The sequence below is a fragment of the Salmo salar genome, chromosome 21 (genome assembly GCF_965601325.2).
Source record: "Salmo salar chromosome 21, fSalSal1, whole genome shotgun sequence".
Lineage (NCBI taxonomy): Eukaryota > Metazoa > Chordata > Actinopteri > Salmoniformes > Salmonidae > Salmo > Salmo salar.
The window spans coordinates 8,298,751-8,318,044 of record NC_138311.1 but is presented as its reverse complement, the minus strand read 5'-3'; the positions used below and the strand labels follow the sequence as shown (position 1 = coordinate 8,318,044).

General features: G+C 40.3%; 1 protein-coding gene across 1 annotated transcript in view; it reads left to right on the top strand.

Annotated features, from left to right (window-relative positions):
- The window catches only part of LOC106581680 (striated muscle preferentially expressed protein kinase), a 171,851-nt gene that overhangs the window by 136,962 nt on the left and 15,595 nt on the right, over window positions 1–19,294 (top strand). Inside the window, exons 21-27 of the mRNA XM_082967289.1 lie at window positions 11,042–11,242; window positions 11,673–11,730; window positions 17,151–17,228; window positions 17,414–17,586; window positions 17,673–17,699; window positions 17,967–18,119; window positions 18,360–18,402. Of these exons, the coding sequence (XP_082823415.1) occupies window positions 11,042–11,242; window positions 11,673–11,730; window positions 17,151–17,228; window positions 17,414–17,586; window positions 17,673–17,699; window positions 17,967–18,119; window positions 18,360–18,402 (733 nt within the window). The remainder of the gene's footprint in view (window positions 1–11,041; window positions 11,243–11,672; window positions 11,731–17,150; window positions 17,229–17,413; window positions 17,587–17,672; window positions 17,700–17,966; window positions 18,120–18,359; window positions 18,403–19,294) is intronic.

Genomic DNA, 19,294 nt, shown 5'->3' with positions numbered 1-19,294 from the left:
AATTGGTGCATTCACCTTATGATATCCAGTGGAACAACCACTTTACAATAGTGCATCTAAATCTTTTTAGGGGGGGGGGGGTTAGAAGGATTACTTTATCCTATCCCAGGTATTCCTTAAAGAGGTGGGGTTTCAGGTGTCTCCGGAAGGTGGTGATTGACTCCGCTGTCCTGGCGTCGTGAGGGAGCTTGTTCCACCATAGGGGTGCCAGAGCAGCGAACAGTTTTGACTGGGCTGAGCGGGAACTGTGCTTCCTCAGAGGTAGGGGGGCCAGCAGGCCAGAGGTGGATGAGCGCAGAGGTCCTCATTTGGGTGTAGGGACTGATCAGAGCCTGAAGGTACGGAGGTGCCGTTCCCCTCACGGCTCCGTAGGCAAGCACCATGGTCTACAGGATGGTGGCTCTCCAGGAACAGGGCCCGGCGAGCCCTGGTCTAGAGCTATTGTCACGATATGAGGCAATACACTGGTGCGAACACAAAGCTCATCAAAATCTCCTTCAGTTAAGAGGTTTGAAATAGAAAAATGGCTACATGCACCAACAACCTTAGCCATCATAGATTGTTCTTTGCATTTTATTGAGGGCATGGCAAAGAGCAAAGCGCAAACAAAAAGCTCTCAAGCCAACTGCTCCTGTTTGGGTAATTGAATCAAAAAAAATCTCCAGTCAACAGGAAAACTGTTATGCGTAAAAGGAAACCCATGAAAGTCAACAACAGAACATGAAAATGCCTGATCTGATTCCAGGGGTATGGAGGTTCCTAAGGAGAGCTGAGGGGATGTGATCAAACACGCACACACATTTCCTCTTACAATCAACACACAAAAAAAATCTGCTCGGCAATGATTATATGGCAGAGTTGATGAATCCAGTTACATGCTTCCGGGAGGCCGACTTGCCACCGCTCACTCTCCATCGGCAAATGCCAAGTATTGAGTGAAGCAAGATGTTTTAATATGAGCAACTCCGTATCATTTCCGGTTTTCTTCCTAAAAAGGTTAAGTATCCTAATCAACGTATCCTAAACCAGTGAGCAAATTAGCTCGCTCCCCATTACACCACTTTATGACAAGAGTGCAATCATGTAGTGCTAATGGCACCCGGCTTATTATGCAAACTAATAAATTAACACAAAGGCGGGCCTGGCCTATTGGATGGCGATGTGAACCCATTTTAAAATGCAGTGACAGATGTACAGCTCACCAGGGGAGAGGAGACTGACAGAGATACAGTTGAAGTCAGAAGTTTACATACACTTAGGTTGGAGTCATTAAAACTCATTTTTCAACCACTCCACAAGTGGTTGAAAAATTTATAGTGTTAGAGTTATAGTGTCACTTGTGCTCCCTCTCCGGCCTTTAGGTCACCAGGCTGCTCGTTAGGGCACACACCTGTCAACATCGTTAGGCACATAATGACACTCACCTGGACGCCATCACCTCCTTGATTACCTGCCCTATATATGTCACTCTCTTTGGTTTCTTCCCCAGTCGTCATTGTTCCTGTTCTGTGTCGGTGCACTGTTCGTGTTTCTTGTTTTGTTCTTTTATTTATTAAATGTCTTCACTCTCTGAACTTGCTTCCCGACTTTCAGCGCGTCGTTACATATAGTAAATAAAACAGTCCCATTATTTTATATTTTACTTTGTAAAAATAAACTTAATTAATAAACCCGCAAGTCACGCATTCAAATTATTTGCTATAAACATGAGTGCTAAAGCTGAAAAATAGGCATAACACAAATTCATCATTACACTATTGTCTTTCTAAATTAAATAAACCACTTCACACTCCTTATCATTCAGGCCTAATTTAATGTATTTTTATTTAACCTTTATTCAACTAGGCAAGTCAGTTAAGAACAAATTCTTATTTACAATGACGGCCTTCCCTGGCCAAACGCAGACGATGCTGGGACAATTATGCGTCGCCCTATGGCATTCCCAATCATGGCCGGATGTGATACAGCCTGGATTTAAATTAAATTGTGAAGTAACGTGTGCAATTATTGCCCATTCATCCATTTGTCATTCATTCAGTGAGGAGAGAGAGAGACGCATTAGCGGGTGGCTGGGTACCAACGTCCTACAGAGCATTGTATTCAAATCAAATTGTATTTGTCACTTGTGCAGAATACAACAGGTGTAGACTTCACAGTGAAATGATTACTTACAAGCCCTTAACCAGCAATGCAGTTGTAAGAAAAATAAGTGTTAGGTAAAAAAATTGGAAATAAAACTAACAAATAATTAAAGAGCAGCAGTAAACTAACAGTAGTGAGGCTATATACAGGGGGTACCGGTACAGAGTCAATCATTGTGTGGGGGCACCAGTTAGTAGAGGTAATTGAGGTAGTATGTACATGTAGGTAGTGTTAAAGAGATTATGCATAGATAATAAACAGAGAGTAGCAGCAGCGTAAAAGTGGGGGGGCAATGCAAATAGTCTGGGTAGCCATTTGATTAGATGTTCAGGAGTCTTATGGCTTGGGGGTAGAAGCTGTTAAGAAGCCTTTTGGACCGAGACTTGGCGCTCCGGTACCGCTTGCCGTGCGGTAGCAGAGAGAATAGTCTATGAATAGGGTGGCTGGAGTCTTTGACAATTTTTATGGCCTTCCTCTGACACCGCCTGGTATAGAGGTCCTGGATGGCAGGAAGCTTGGCCCCAGTGATGTACTGGGCTGAACGCACTACCCTCTGTAGTGCCTTGCGGTCCTAGACCGAGCAGTTGCCATACCAGGCAGTGATGCAACCAGTCAGGATGCACTCAATGGTGCAGTTGTAGAACTACTTGAGGATCTGAGGACCCATGCCAAATCTTTCCATTCTCTTGAGGGGGAATAGGCTTTGTCGTGCCCTCTTCATGACTGTCTTGGTGTGTTTGGACCATGATAGTTTGTTGGTGATGTGGACACCGAGGAACTTGAAGCTCTCAACCTGCTCCACGACAGCCCCATAGATGAGAATACAGGCGTACTCGGTCCTCCTTTTCCTGTAGTCCACAATCATCTCCTTTGTCTTGATCACATTGAGTGAGAGGATGTTATCCTGGCACCACACGGCCAGGTCTCTGACCTCCTCCCTGTAGGCTGTCTCATCATTGTCGGTGATCAGGCCTACTGTTGTGTCATCGGCAAACTTAATGATGGTGTTGGAGTCGTGCCTGGCCATGCAGTCATGAGTGAACAGGGAGTACAGGAGGGTATTTAGCACGCACCCCTGAGGGGCCCCCGTGTTGAAGATAAGCGTGGCTGATGTGTTGTTACCTACCTTTACCACCTGGGGGCAGTCTGTAGGAAAGTCCAGGATCCAGTTGCAGAGGGAGGTGTTTAGTCCCAGGGTCCTTAGCTTAGTGATGAGCTTTGAGGGTACTATGGTGTTGAACGCTGAGCTGTAGTTAACCTCTCTAGGGGAGCTGGGACGAAATCGTCCCACACTATCCAACAGCCAGTGACAAATCAGAGCGCCAAATCTAAAACCAAAAAATGTCATAATTCAAAGTTCTCAACTATTTTACACCATTTTATAGATACACTTCTTGTGAATCGAACCACGTTGTCCGATTTCCAAAAGGCTTTACAGCGAAAGCAAAACATTAGATTATGTTAGGAGAGTACATAGACACAAAAAACCACACAGCCATTTCCAAGCAACTAGCATGCTTCACAAATACCTAAATGCAGCCCTAACCTTTGATGATCTTCATCAGATGACACTCCTAGGACATTATGTTATACAATACATGCATGTTTTGTTCATTCAAGTTCACATTTATATCAAAAAACAGCTTTTTACATTAGCATGTGATGTTCAGAACTAGCATACCCACCGAAAACTTCCGGTGAATTTACTAAATTACTCACAATAAACGTTGACAAAATACATAAAAATTATTTTAAGAATTATAGATACAGAACTCCTTTATGCAATCGCGGTGTCAGATTTTAAAATAGCTTTTCGGCGAAAGCACATTTTGCAATATTCTGAGTACATAGCTCGGCCATCACGGCTAGCTAATTTGACACCCACCAAGTTTGGGACAACCTAAACTCAGAATTACTATTAGAAAAATTGGATTACCTTTGCTGTTCTTCGTCAGAATGCACTCTCAGGACTTCTACTTCAACAACAAATGTTGTTTTGGTTCCAAATAATCCATAGTTATGTCCAAATACCGCCGTTTTGTTCGTGCGTTCAGGTCACTATCCGAAGGGTAATGCACGAGCGCATTTCGTGACAAAGAATTTCAAAATATTCCATTACCATACTTAGAAGCATGTCAAACGCTGTTTAAAATCAATTTTTATTCCTACTTCTCTCGTAAAATAGCGATAATATTCCAACCGGGCAACGTTGTATTCATTCAGAGAGAGAAAGAAAAACATGGAGAAGTCTTGTAAACGCGCATCTCAGTCTCACTGTCCCCAGGCTGACCACTCACAAACAGAGTTGCTGTACTTTGCCCAGAGACAGCAGACACCCCATTCCACTTTCTGGCGGCTTTAGAGAGCCAATGGAAGCCTTAGAAAGTGTCACGTTACAGCACAGATGCTGTATTTTCCATAGAGATGCAACAGAAGGACAATAAATTGTCAGACAGGGCACTTCCTGCATGGAATCTTCTCAGGTTTTGGCCTGCCAAATGAGTTCTGTTATACTCACAGACACCATTCAAACAGTTTTAGAAACTTTGGAGTGTTTTCTATCCAAAGCTAATAATTATATGCATATTCTAGTTTCTGGGCAGGAGTAATAATCCGATTAAATCGGGTATGTTTTTTATCCGGCTGTGAAAATACTGCCCCCTAGCCATAACAGGTTAAACACCGTTTGACGGGTCATGTTTTGGAGGACGCTTGACTCGATCTTCGCCTCCCGAGCCTGTTGGGGAGTTGCAGCGATGAGACAAGATCGGAATTGGGGAGAAAAAGGGGGTAAAATACATGCACAAAAAAAAGTTGAATACAAGCAACTCAAACCAGTCTACACGTTTTAAAGTTTGAATGGCGTTTATAGCTTAAACTGTGCTTAAATAATAATAAGTATGATGAAGATTTAAGTGGTGGCTTTTGTGACACAAGCCCCACAATAACTAAATGGTAACTTTACAAGTAAAGTTCTGGGGCTTGGTTTAACTCTTTAAAAGTATTTTTGTGGTAGTGGAAGAAATAAAAAATGTTTTACTCAAGCTGATGTCATGACAAACAAGTGCCCTCATAATGCAATGAAGATGACAAAGACAAAATGTTTGTGTATACTCTGATTGAAGTAAGACACAAGAAACATTAAACTGCCTAACTTGTTACACTGTTTGATTTGTTTGAAAAATAAACTTTCCCTTAAAACATCTTGCATTTGTCCAATAGTTTTTCTCTTTCATATTAACTCAGTGATGCTCATTCATGATTGTTTTAATCTTGTGTAGAGTAATGACGGTTAGTAATTGTGGTCAGTAGTTGTGGTCAGTAATTGTGGTCAGTAGTTGTGTGGTTGTGGTCAGTAATTGTGGTCAGTAGTTGTGTGGTTGTGGTCATTAGTTGTGGTCAGTAGTTGTGTGGTTGTGATTAGGGTTGTGGCAGTCATGACACTTTGTTACCGTCTCATGGTAACTGACCGTTAATTAACATAAACACGTTTTGCATCTCCAGGCCTCCACACAAACAAGCTGCATACAAGCCGCTGATGCATGGCTTTGGAACATCTACACTGAACAAAAACATGAACGCAACATGTAAAGTGTTGGTCCCATGTTTCATGAGCTGAAATAAAAGATCCCAGAAATGTTCCATAAGTTGATTTCTCTAAAAGTTTTGCCACAAATTTGTTTACATCCCTTTTGGTGAGCATTTCTACTTTCCCAAGATAATCAATCCACCTGACAGGTGTGGCATATCAATAAGCTAATTGAACAGCATGATCATTACACATGTGCACCTTGTGCTGGGGACAATAAAAGGCCACTCTAAAATGTGCAGTGATGTCTCAAGTTTTGAGTGAGTGTGCCATTGGCATGCTGACTGCAGGAATGTCCACCAGAGCTATTGCCAAAGATTTTAATGTTAATTTTTCTACCATAAGCCTCCTGTAACGTCATTTTAGAGCATGTTTGGAATGCACTGGATTGACGTGTATGACAGCGTGTTCCAGTTCCCACCAATATCCAGCAACTTCACACAGCCATTGAAGAGGAGTGGGACGACATTCCACAGGCCACAATCAACAGCCTTACCAACTCTATGCAATGGAGATATGCTGCATGAGGCAAATAGTGGTGACACCAGATACTGACTGGTTTTCAGATCCACACCCTTACCTTTCTTAAAGGTATATGTGACTAACAGATGCATATCTGTATTCCCAGTCATGTGCAATCCATAGATTAGGCCCTAATGAATTTATTTAGCTGATTTCCTTATATGATCTGTAATTCAGTAAAATCTTGTTGCGCTTGTATTTTTGTTCAGTATTTAAAACAGTCTAATAAATCAATTAAATATACACCATCACAATAAATCCATTCTTTATTTTAGGCAGGTCTAAAGAAACATTATGATATGAAGAAAATGTATTTCAGAAGAACAGAATATGTGTTGGCCTACTGTATGTTATCTGGCTATGCGCCATGCCATAGGATGTAGGCTTGTTCATTTAGCTGACAAGATATGCTTGTAAGTCTCATTCCATTATTTTATATTATATGATTTCATAGTAAGAAGAATATAATTGAACTTAGCTGAATAAAATAGAAAGGATATTTTTCCCATTCCGGAGCGAGTGCGCATATGTTGTGGCTATGTTGAGTGTAAAAGTGATCATTTGAAGCAGGTCCTATATGCTAGATTAAGAGTTATTTGGCAATGTCAGTTGTGAATTATATAAACCTTAGAATGACTTAGACATCAAAACATATATGGGCTGCATTGATGATTTGAGAAAGTCGCAGAAAAAGCTTGCTCTCTGTTCCTTGCGTCAGGCTGCACAACTGTTCTCTCATTGAGTGATTATATTTTCACCCATCAGGCTATTCTCAATTTAATCTTGTCTTTACTAATGTGTAAAATTAGTTTTGATTTAGAATGGCCCATTATCAAATGTGCAGGAACAGGGCCAGACTCGTCGATAGAAAGTTTGAAGCATGGCATAATGTAACCAGTTCATCCAGTATGAATAATAATACAGTCCACACTCAAAGGCGATTACTAGAATTTGTTTAATTAAAAAGTATAGGCTAGACCAATTATTTATCAAAGACATATTAAATCAGTTTTGTTTTATGTTTTTCTGCTGTGCATAATATATGGTAGGCTATTGTATAACGGCACAATCATTATTTGAATTCAGTTTTTTTTTTTCAGGCTTGGACTCGTATATAGGCCTATGCTTATGCGTAAGTGTTAAACTTCTTACAGCTCTTTAAGGATAGGGGGCAGTATTGACAATTTCGGAAAAAATATGTGCCCATATTAAACTGCCTCCTACTCAAACTCAGAAGCTAGGATATGCATATTATTAGTAGATTTGGATAGAAAACACTCTGAAGTTTCTAAAACCGTTTGAATGGTGTCTGTGAGTATAACAGAACTCATATGGCAAGCAAAAACCTGAGAGAAATCCTACCAGGAAGTGGAAATCAGGATGCATGGGCTCTCTTCAAGTCGTTTCCTATTGAATACACAGTGACATAGTAATATTTGTGCACTTCCTAAGGCTTCCACTCGATGTCAACAGTCTTTACAAAGTTGTTTGAGGCGTCTACGATGAACAGAGACCGAATGAGATGGTGGGGAAGTTGGTGAGGCAGGGAATGACATCACTTAATTGGGGCGCGTTTACTAGGGTGGATCCTCCCTTTCCAAAACCTTTTTCAAGACACAGGAACCGTCCAGTTGAAATATTACTGAATCCTCATGTTCTGAAGGCTCTAAAGATTGATGTTTTACAACGTTTGACATGTTTGAACGAACGTAAATCCAACTTTTTTTAAACTTTTCGTCGTGACATTGGAGTAGCTGAACTGAATTCGCGAACCACAAGGAGTTATTTGGACATAAATTATGAACTTTATCGAACAAAACAACATTTGTTGTGGACCTGTGATTCCTGGAAGTGCCTTCTGATGAAGATCATCAAAGGTAAGGGAATATTTCTAATGCAATTGATGATTTTAGATGACTCCAAGATGGCGGCTATCTCTATAGCCTAGTGTATTTTTCTGAGCTCAGTACTCAGATTATTGCAAAGAGTGCTTTCCTCGTGAAGCTTTTTTGAAATCTTTCACAGCATTAGCATAAAGGAGATGTTCATCTATAATTCTTTGAATGACAGTTTAATATTTTATCAACGTTTATGACAAGTATTTTTGTAAATTGTGGCGCTGGTTCACCGGCAGTATTTGAGGGAAAATATTTTCTGAATGTCACGCGCCAATGTAAAATGCTGTTTTTATATATAAATATGAACTTTATCGAACAAAAAAATGCATGTATTGTGTAACATGATGTCCTAGGAGTGTCATCTGATGAAGATTGTCAAAGGTTAGTGCTGCATTTAGCTGTGTTTTGGGTATTTGTGATGCATGCTAGTTGCTTGGAAAATGGATGGCTGTGTGGTTTTTTGTGTCAATGTACTCTCCTAACATAATCTAATGTTTTGCTCTCGCTGTAAAGCCTTTTTAAAATCGGATAACGTGGTTCGATTCAGAAGTGTATGTATAAAATGGTGTAAAATAGTCCTATGTTTGAGAAATAGAAATTATTTGATTTGTGGTTTTGAATATGGCGCTCTGATTTTTCACTGGCTATTGTCAAACTCAATCCGTGTCGTAAGAGTTAATGTCCGTATGGGTGTTTTGAATGAACCATCTCCTTAGAATGCACTGTCCATTTTGTTGTGTTAGGCTTTGAAACAAAAAGCGCAATACTGTTTTGATGATAAGTGTTTGATGTGATTTTTGATTGCATTTGCATTGATGTCTGAGTGGTTGAAAGGACAATAGAGCACTGAGTACCAGGCCATTAGTGACCTGATGGTCATTAGCGACTAAGGTACTACCAGAATGCATAAAAGGAGATTACCGTGACTCAATGGTCACATGAAATTTTACTCCGGTCTTGACTCATGACTGCCGGTGTGGCGGTAATACAGTCACCGCAACAGCCCTAGTTGTGGACAGTAGTTGTGTGGTTGGGGTCAGTAGTTGTGGTCAGGAGTTAAGGTCTGTTGTTGTGTTCAGTAGTTGCGTGGCCAGTAGTTGTGTGGTTGTGGTTGTGGTTAGTAATTGTGGTCAGTACTTGTGTGGTTGTGGTCATTAGTTGTGGTCAGTAGTTGTGCTGAGGAGTTGTGTGGTCAGTAGTTCTGTGGTTGTGGTCAGTAATTTTTGTGATCAGTAGTTGTGTGGTTGTGGTCAGTAGTTGTGTGGTTGTGGTCTGTAATTGTGATCAATAGTTGTGGTCAGGAGTTGTGTTCAGTAGTTGTGGTCATGAGTTATAATCTGTAGTTCTGTTGCTGTGGTCAGTAGTTGTGGTCAGTTGTGTGTTGACCATAACTAACTACCACCACTACTGACCACAACCACTGACCACAATTACTGACTACAACCACATAACTACTGACCACAATTACAGACCACAACATCACAACTACAGACCACTCCTGACAAAATGGCAGTTGTTTGGGTAAAAAATGGGGAAATGTGTTAATTCAGTTACTAAAACAGCTGTATCGTAAGATCTGTAGTAGATAGTTTTGAATAGCAGAAAAGTAGACAAAGATATCGTACCCTCTAACTTTTTGTCTAACTTGTTGGGAAAATGGTAAAAATGTCAGTTGTTTATAAATAGTTAGAAAATGTTGTTGATGCGGATACTAAAATAGCTGTAACTTTTTATCAGAATATTTTTGTTTCCGCATTCAGATTTGAAAAGCAGAGAAGTAGAGGAAGATTTCATACGTTCTAACTTTTTGTCTTAATTGTTTGCAAAGTGATAAAAGTAGCTGATTTGTGTCAAAAGTTGCATTGTTGCATTTACAGTGAATGGAATGGTGGAAGTGATGATTTCACAATGGGGTCTTTTAGAATGTTGAAAAAAGTGCCATGAAAGTGAATGAAGATTCACAAAAAAGGAAAGAAAGCTTAATAGTTTAAAAAGTATAAAATATATACAAAATCTGTATTTTAGGACCTCAATCTAGACCAGTCTGCACATTTTAAAGTTTGAACGCCGTTTCTAGCTTAAATGTTTTAAGTGGAGTAGCATTCCAAATAATAATATTACGAAGAAAAATACGTATGTCCAAGATATAAAGTAGGGACTCTTGCTTCACAAGTCCCATTAATAATAAGAACTATGTCTAAGATTTAAAGTGGAAACTCTTGCTTTGCAAGCCCCATTAATAATAATAACTAATTTATGTTTAATATTTAAAGTGGGGACTCTTGCTTTGCAAGCCCCATTAATAATAATAAGAAGCATGCCTAAGATTTAAAGTGGGGACTCTTGATTTGCAAGCCCCATTAATAATAATAAGAAGAAGTATGTCTAAGATTTAAAGTGGGGACTCTTGCTTTTCAAGCCACATTAATAATAATAAGAAGTATGTCTAAGATTTAAAGTGGGGACTCTTGCTTTTCAAGCCACATTAATAATACAAGTCAGAAATAAGTGGTACATTATTTAAAAAGTGTGGCTACTTTCACAAGCCACACTAATAATAAGTATGACAAAGATTTAGAGTGGGAGGTTTGTTACTTCAAATCCCACTAATAACAGACTTATTAGATAATTTCCTGTAATCAGCAGTCAAAAGAACATCATATCAAACTGTCATGATCTGTCTCATGTTATCTACTCTTATTGTAGAACCATGAAACAACAAACATTCATAAATTCAAATGTTTTAATGGATTGTAAGGACTATATCTTTATAAATGTTCTAAATGAAATGTGTATTTATTCAAGGTTTAGAAATTGTTTGTTAATGCTTAATCATGAAAGTGATTGTAAAGTGTTACCTCCAAATCAATCGTTTTATTTATTTTTTCAGAGGGGCTTTCTCCTATGTGAAACGAGTGACGCAGAAGGTTGGTAAAATGGAGTATGCTTCCAAGTTCATCTCTGCCCGAGCTAAGAGGAAGGCCTCTGCTCTGAGAGAGATGAACCTACTGTCTGGGCTGGACCACGAGAGAGTCCTGTATTTCCATGATGCCTTTGAGAAGAAGAATGCATTCATCATTGTCACAGAGATGTATCCTTTTGGGAGTTCATACTGACTGGTGCCTGTCACATAGATTACGTATACCATTTCACTTGAAAATTGGGGAAATTGGCAGCTATAATGGTCTTTCTTATGGTAGACACATGCATTCACATACGCACTTGCATTCACACACAAAGGCGCGCGCGGCCACACACACACACACACACACACACACACACACACACACACACACACACACACACACACACACACACACACACACACACACACACACACACACACACACACACACACACACACACACACAACACACACACACACACACACAATCACATGGTGACAGTAATAAGCATAAAGTTCCTATGTTGGACTATTTTTGTCCCTCATTCATCTCATGCCATAATTATGAAGTATTTTCAGTGTCAGAAATGTATTTCTCCTTGATCAATGTGTCAAGATGCAATGAGGAGTTGCTGGAGAGGTTAACAAAGAAATCTACAGTAATGGAGTCAGATGTGAGTTGGTTACTGTGTGCTTGGAGGACACTCCTTACAACAACAAAAAAATTGTTGCGGCACTTCCCGCAAGTTTGTGGAAAATTTGCTGAAAAGTAAATAGTGTGCTACAAAATGTTGCCAGAAGTTTGCAAATGTTTGTCACTAATGGTGAATCTGCGGCAAACCTTGGGCAACAATAATATTTATTGCCACTAGTGGCAAAAAGTTTGCCAGAGATTTTATTATAGTAAATAATGATCTCATAATTATATTTGAATCTGTGGCAAACCTGTGGCAAACAGTTTACCAGAAGCCTTTTCTGGGTACACGTGAGTTCCAAGACAAGTAATTGTTGACAACCAGTCTTGGGGAGAAGAAAAATCACTTAGAAAATGCAAAACAAGTTTTCCAGCTAGCTACCTACCAAAGTTGTCTGGTAAGTGTCTAACTTATTAATTAAACTTCCTAGTTAACTTCAAAATGGTGTTAAAAAATGATGCCTTGTTAGCAATGTCATGTTTTATGGAATAGAGTGAAACACATTGTGTTGCTATATCAGTTTCACTCTGTCATCTAAGGTTAGCTATCATACTTTTGCACAATTGATGTGATAACTAGCTAGCTAACTAATTATTTGCCTAAACACCATTTTTGGGTGAATAAGTTTCTGTCTTTGTTAGCTGACACAGCTAGCTAAGGTTGCAACAACATGAGCTGACTTGACATCAAAGCAAAAATGTACTTTTGCAGATGGATACCCTTCCCTTACCCATGATGTTGAAAGACACGGAATTGGGAAGAGGATGCATCAACACCCTGGAAAGAAGTTTGTGGTGTACTCATGACACTTTATTGAGTGATAAATCACTATTGTGTTCAAGCTCGATAAGGTAAGTAAATCACATTTATTCATAAAGCCCTTCTTACATCAGCTGATATCTCAAAGTGCTGTACAGAAACCCAGCCTAAAACCCCAAACAGCAAGCAATGCAGGTGTAGAAGCACGGTGACTAGGAAAAACTCCCTAGAAAGGCCAGAACCTAGGAAGAAACCTAGAGAGGAACCAGGCTATGAGGGGTGGCCAGTCCTCTTCTGGCTGTGCCGGGTGGAGATTATAACAGAACATGGCCAAGATGTTCAAATGTTCATAGATGACCAGCAGGGTCAAATAATAATAATCACAATGGATGTCGAGGGTGCAACAGGTCAGCACCTCAGGAGTAAATGTCAGTTGGCTCTTCATAACCGATCATTCAGAGTATCTCTATCGCTCCTGCTGTCTCTAGAGAGTTGAAAACAGCAGGTCTGAGACAGGTAGCACGTCCGGTGAACAGGTCAGGGTTCCATAGCCGCAGGCAGAACAGTTGAAACTGGAGCAGCAGCACGGCCACGTGGACAGCAAGCAGTCATCAGGCCAGGTAGTCCTGAGGCATGGTCCGCCGAGAGAGAGAGAGAGAGAGAGAGAGAGAGAGAGAGAGAGAGAGAGAGAGAGAGAGAGAGAGAGAGAGAGAGAGAGAGAGAGAGAGAGAGAGAGAGAGAGAGAGAGAGAGAGAGAGAGAGAGAGAGAGAGAGAGAGAGAGAGAGAGAGAGAATTAGAGAGAGCATACTTAAATTCACACAGGACACCGGATAAGACAGGAGAAATACTCCAGATATAACAGACTGACCCTAGCCCCCCGACACATAAACTACTGCAGCATAAATACTGGAGGCTGAGACAGGAGGGGTCGGGAGACACTGTGGCCCCATCCGACGATACCCCGGACAGGGCCAAACAGGCAGGATATAACCCCACCCACTTTGCCAAAGCACAGCCCCCACACCACTAGAGGGATATCTTCATCCACCAATTTACCATCCTGAGACAAGGCCGAGTATAGCCCACAAAGATAAATGCATGTATTATTCTCATAAATGTAGCCTATACATTCATTCTTTGTAACAATTAGATCTTTCGTTTCTTCAAACAAGTAGCTAGCTCATCTTGATCGTGTGTTGTCCGTTACCTCTTTCTTTCTAGAAGCAATCAGTTACAAGGCAAAAATACAGATTGAGGCCTTCAATCAAACTGGGGACAGATAAATATATGTGCAGCAGGTCAAGGCTTCTTGCATGCCTGGCTTTGAGATGTAAGTTAACAATACTTCATTTTGGAACAATAATACAAATTGCCATATTATGCACAACTCAATTTTATGTTGCTTTTCTTCCACCCAATCCTTATACACCTGAGTCAGGAAGAAGAGATAAATAGTAGACAACGGTCTAGATTGAATATCATAATTAGATGATTCGTTTGAATCAATTGTGCCAATCTTTTATACTCTGGTAGATTTAAAAGGCCTAAATTCCAGTTTATTCTAGCTAAATTGCTTGTTTATATAGCATTTATACAAGGCAGAAACATTGTTTCCTTGCTGATAAATATAGAGAATGCCAGTTTTAATGAGAAGCATAGCAACATCAAGGCAACTTTGTAACAGCTGACCCCATTTTTCCAAAGCCTACCATTTAAAAACAGAAAATGTTTTCAGTGATTGCTTTCAGTATCCTAATGTTGTTTTTGTTTTGTGTTTTCTGATTGTTTCAGTGCACGCATTCAACAAGCTTTGGACAAAGGACTTCCACAGGGCCGCCAGCTCCAAAGTTCACTCAAAAAGGCAATGGTTCTGAACTGAGTTTGATTTTGGTTTTGTTATTTTAAATTATTTCAATTTTGTTAATTCTCTTTTAAACATCCATTGGTTGAAGGCTCATTGCTCAGTTATCGCTTGGCTCAAGTAAATTCTGTAGTTGCCCTTTTAAACATCCTATGGTCAACATCCCTGTAGTTTTCACGTTTCTCTCATATAAATGTTGTAGCTACATAAGAAGATTAAAACTATTTGTGAAATATTCAGTCTTTGCTCTTTTTTTTTCATTAGCATGCTGATATTTTTTTATCTCTTAATAAGACATTGAATACATTGAATATTTAATATGTTTAGTTTTCTCTGTGAAAAGTTAGTTTAAAGTTATATTACATTGCATATTCATAATGAGTTTGCAGCAAATATGCAGCAAACAGTAGAATGTTTGCCACACGTTTCCCAGATTTTTTTGCCGGGAACTTCACAAGTCGCCACATATTTGCCTCAACAGTTTGCCACAAAATGTATTTGCCTGCGAAAATATGAGCTTGCGGGAAATTGCCCAAAGATTTGACACAACTGTTTGCCAGAATATTTCTTTTTTTTCGTTAAGGGACTTCATTATGGGGTCATGAGAAACAGTGACCTCTAGTGAAAGATCATTGAACTCTTGCCTGTAGCAACCAACCTGGCCCCTAGAATTATTCTCTAAGCAGACAAAGAAAACCAAGTAAATCCACACACTTTTACAAGACTAATGTGACCTTGGGTAAAACTTGATATGACCAAACCACCCCGTGTCTCTTATTGTATAAGAATTTGTGTCTCCCATAGTATATTTATAACATGTGCCATAGAGTAATGACTAATACAGTCAGGTCCATAAGTGGAATGTGACACAATTTGCATCATCTTGGCTCTGTACGCCACCACAATGGATTTGAAAGGAAACAATCAAGATGTGTTTTAAGTGTGGACTTCCATCTTTAATTTAAGGGTTTTGTCAAAATGATTGTATGAACCATGTAGGAATTACAACCATTTTTATACATAGCCCCCCAATTTTAGGGTCTCTAAAGTAATTGGACAACTAACATAATAATAAATTAAATTGTGTGTTTTAATACTTTTTTGCAAATATTTGCAGTCAATGACTGTCTGAAGTCTGGAACCCATAGACATCACCAGATCCTGGATTTCTTCCCTAGTGATGCTCTGCCAGGCCTTTACTGCAGCTGTCTTCAGTTCCTGCTTGTTCTTGGGCCATTCTGCCTTCAACAAGTAAAATATATGCTCAATTGGATTCAGTTCAGGTGACTGACTTGGCCATTGCAGAACATTCCACTTCTTTGCCTTAAAAAAGTATTGGGTTGCTTTCGCAGTATGCTTTGGGTCATTGTACATTTGCACTGTGAAGCACCGTCCAATGAGTTTTGAAGCATTTGGCTGAATCTGAGCAGATAATATAGCCCTTAACACTTCAGAATTCATCGTGATGTTTTTGTCAGCAGTCACATCATCAATAAATATAAGGGAACCAGTTCCATTGGCAGCCATACATGCCCACGCCATAACAATACCTCCAAGTACAAGTTGATCTTTGTCTCATCTGTCCATAGGATGTTGTTCCAGAACTCTACAGGCTTTCTAAGATGTTTTTAGGCTAACTCTAATCTGGTCTTCCTGTTTTTGAGGCTTATCAATGGTTTAAATCTTGTGGTAAACCCTTTATATTTATTCTGGTGAATGATTCTCTTGATTGTTGACTTTGACACAGAGACGCCTACCGCCTGGAGGGTGTTCTTGATCTGGCCAACTGTTGTGGATGGGTTTTTCTTCACCAGAGTTCTTCTGTCGTCCACCACAGTTGTTTTCCGTGGCCTTTCTGGCTTTTTGGTGTTCCTGAGCTCACCAGTGTGTTCTTTCTTTTTAGGAATGTACCAAATAGTTGATTTGGCCACACCTAATGTTTTTGCTATCTCTCTGATGGGTTTATTTAGATTTTTCAGCGGAATGATGGTTTGCTTCACTTGCAGTGACAGCTCTTTGGACTTCATATTGAGGGTTAACAGCAACCGATTCCAAATGCAAATGCCACACTTGAAATCAACTCTAGACCTTTTATCTGCTTACTTGTAAATTAACTAATGAGGGAATAACACACACCTAGCCATGGAACAGCTGAGCAGCCAATTGTACAATTACTTTTGGTACTGTAACGCTCGTCGTAAGAAGGAGAAGTGGACCAAGGCGCAGCGTGGTAAGTGTTCGTGATGATTTATTTCACATCACACTCAAACAAAATAACCAACGGTGGAAAAAAAAAAAAAAAAAAAGATAACAGTTCTATCAGGCTCAGGTGCTAAACAGAAAACAACCTCCCACAAACACAGGTGGTAAACAGGCTGCCTAAGTATGATTCCCAATCAGAGACAACGATAGACAGCTGCCTCTCATTGGGAACCACACTGGCCCAAAAACAAAGAAACAAAAAACATAGACTTCCCCACCCGAGTCACACCCTGACCTAACCAAACATAAAGAATAATAAGGATCTCTATGGTCAGGGCGTGACAGGTACCTTAAAAAGGGGGGGGGATCAGTTATAAAAAAGTGTTGTAATTCCTACACTGTTCATCCGATTTGGATGTAAATGCCCTCAAATTAAAGCTGAAAGTATGCACTTTCTGCTCATATTCATTATTTAATTTCAACTCCAATATGCTGTGGTAGACAGCTAAAATAATAACTTGGTCAATGTCCAAATATTTATGGACCTGACTGTACCTATACTTGGTATACCTGCAGATCCGCTCCTGCATGAGACAGTTGCTGGAGGGTGTGGACTACCTTCACCATCAAAATATCATCCATCTGGATATCAAGGTAAACACCTCTTCACTTAAAAGAGAGTTTTAAAGATATCTCACCAGAGGGATTCTGGTTAGTACTGTTTTTTTTCTATTGCAGGTGTGCGTTTAGACAAGGAATATGTACCCCTGAATGCAGTAATTTGTCAATATGATGATCTTTATTCTGAACTCTGACCTCATCTTTGGGTTTCCCCATAGCCTGATAACATCCTCATGGCAGACCACCATGGTGATCAAATCCGCATCTGTGATTTCGGAAACGCCATAGAGCTCACACCCGATGAGGCTCAGTACTGCAAATATGGCACACCAGAATTTGTTGCCCCAGAAATTGTCAACCAAACTCCTGTGTCCAAGGCAACTGACATCTGGTAAAAATGCTGAAGGCCATGAAAGTGTTAAAAACTTGATACATATTACAAATGGATCCTCTCTAATTCTCTGCTTTTTCTTCCAGGCCGATTGGAGTCATTACATATCTGTGGTAGGTACACGTGAAATGTGTCTTAAATTTGGTGTGATCCGTAAGATTATTAATTACAATTTAAGCATGGACTTATGCATATGCACACTTTACAAGCCAATGGATAAATTAACACCACATATGTAGCTGTTGATTCCTATTTGTGTTGCTATGAGAGAGACCCTATCAAACATGCCATCGAACTGCAATAATATTGGAACGTGGCTCTAGAAATCAGTGAACAATTAGTGAGAGGAAGAGAAGTTCACAGGTGTCTCTGCATTTCAGCCTGACTGGAGTGTCTCCGTTTGCTGGAGAGAATGACCACAGATCCGTGCTCAACATCAGGAACTACAATGTGGCCTTTGAGGAGAGTATGTTCGCTGACCTGTGCCGAGAAGCCAAGGGATTCATCATCAAACTGCTGGTGGCAGACAGACTGTGAGTGGCAACTATAGATTTTAACATGTTCAGGCCAAAACTTGATATGTCCATGTGCTAGTTCAAATTTCAGGTAAATCATGCGTTTGAATGAATACATGTTCAAGACAATATGAGTTGCAGTTGTCAAGATAGGATGTGTCCCTTCTAGATTCACGTTTCTTTAGTTCTTATACATTTGTGGGCTTCTTCACCCTCACTAGAAATCAAATGTAAAATGGAATCATGCCATCCCTTTAGGAGGCCTGATACAGAAGAGGGTCTCCGTCATCCATGGTTCAAGGTGAGACATGTAAACTTTGACTCATATGTGACGCACAAGACACAATTGCTTCAGGGCTCTGTTCTGACTTCAGATGCATCATCATATACCCTATATGTACAAAAGTATGTTGACATCCCTTCAAATTAGTGGATTCGGCTATTTCAGCCACACCCGTTGCTGACAGGTGTATAAAATTGAGCACACAGCCATGCAATCTCCATAGACAAACATTGGTAGTAGAATGGCCTTACTGAAGAGCTCAGTGACTTTCAATGTGGCACCGTCATAGAATGCCAACTTTCTAACAAGTCAGATCGTAAAATTCCTGATCTACTAGAGCTACCCCGGTCAACTGTAAGTGCTGTTATTGTGAAGTGGAAACGTCTAGGAGCAACAACGGCTCAGCCGCGAAGTGGTAGGCCACACAAGCTCACAGAATGGGCCGCAGGCTGCTGTCTTTCCTCAGTTTTAACACACACTACCAAGTTCCAAACTGCCTCTGGAAGCGGGAGCTTCATGAAATGGGTTTCCATGGCAGAGCAGCCTAAGACAAGTCTAAGATTACCACGCGCAATGCCTAGGGTCTGCTGGAGTGGTGTAAAGCTCGCCACCATTGGACTCTGGAGCAGTGGAAACGTTCTCTGCGTTCTCTGGAGTGATGAATCACGCTTCACCATCTGGCAGTCCGACGGATGAATCTGGGTTTGGCGGATGCCAGGAGAACGCTACCTGCCCCAATGCATAGTGCCAACTGTAAAGTTTGGCGGAGGAGGAATAATGGTCTGGGGCTGTTTTTCATCTTTCGGACTAGGCCCCTTAGTTCCAGTAAAGGGAAAACTTAATGCTACAGCATATAATAACATTCTAGATGATTCTGTGCTTCCAACTTTGTGGCAACAGTTTGGGTAAG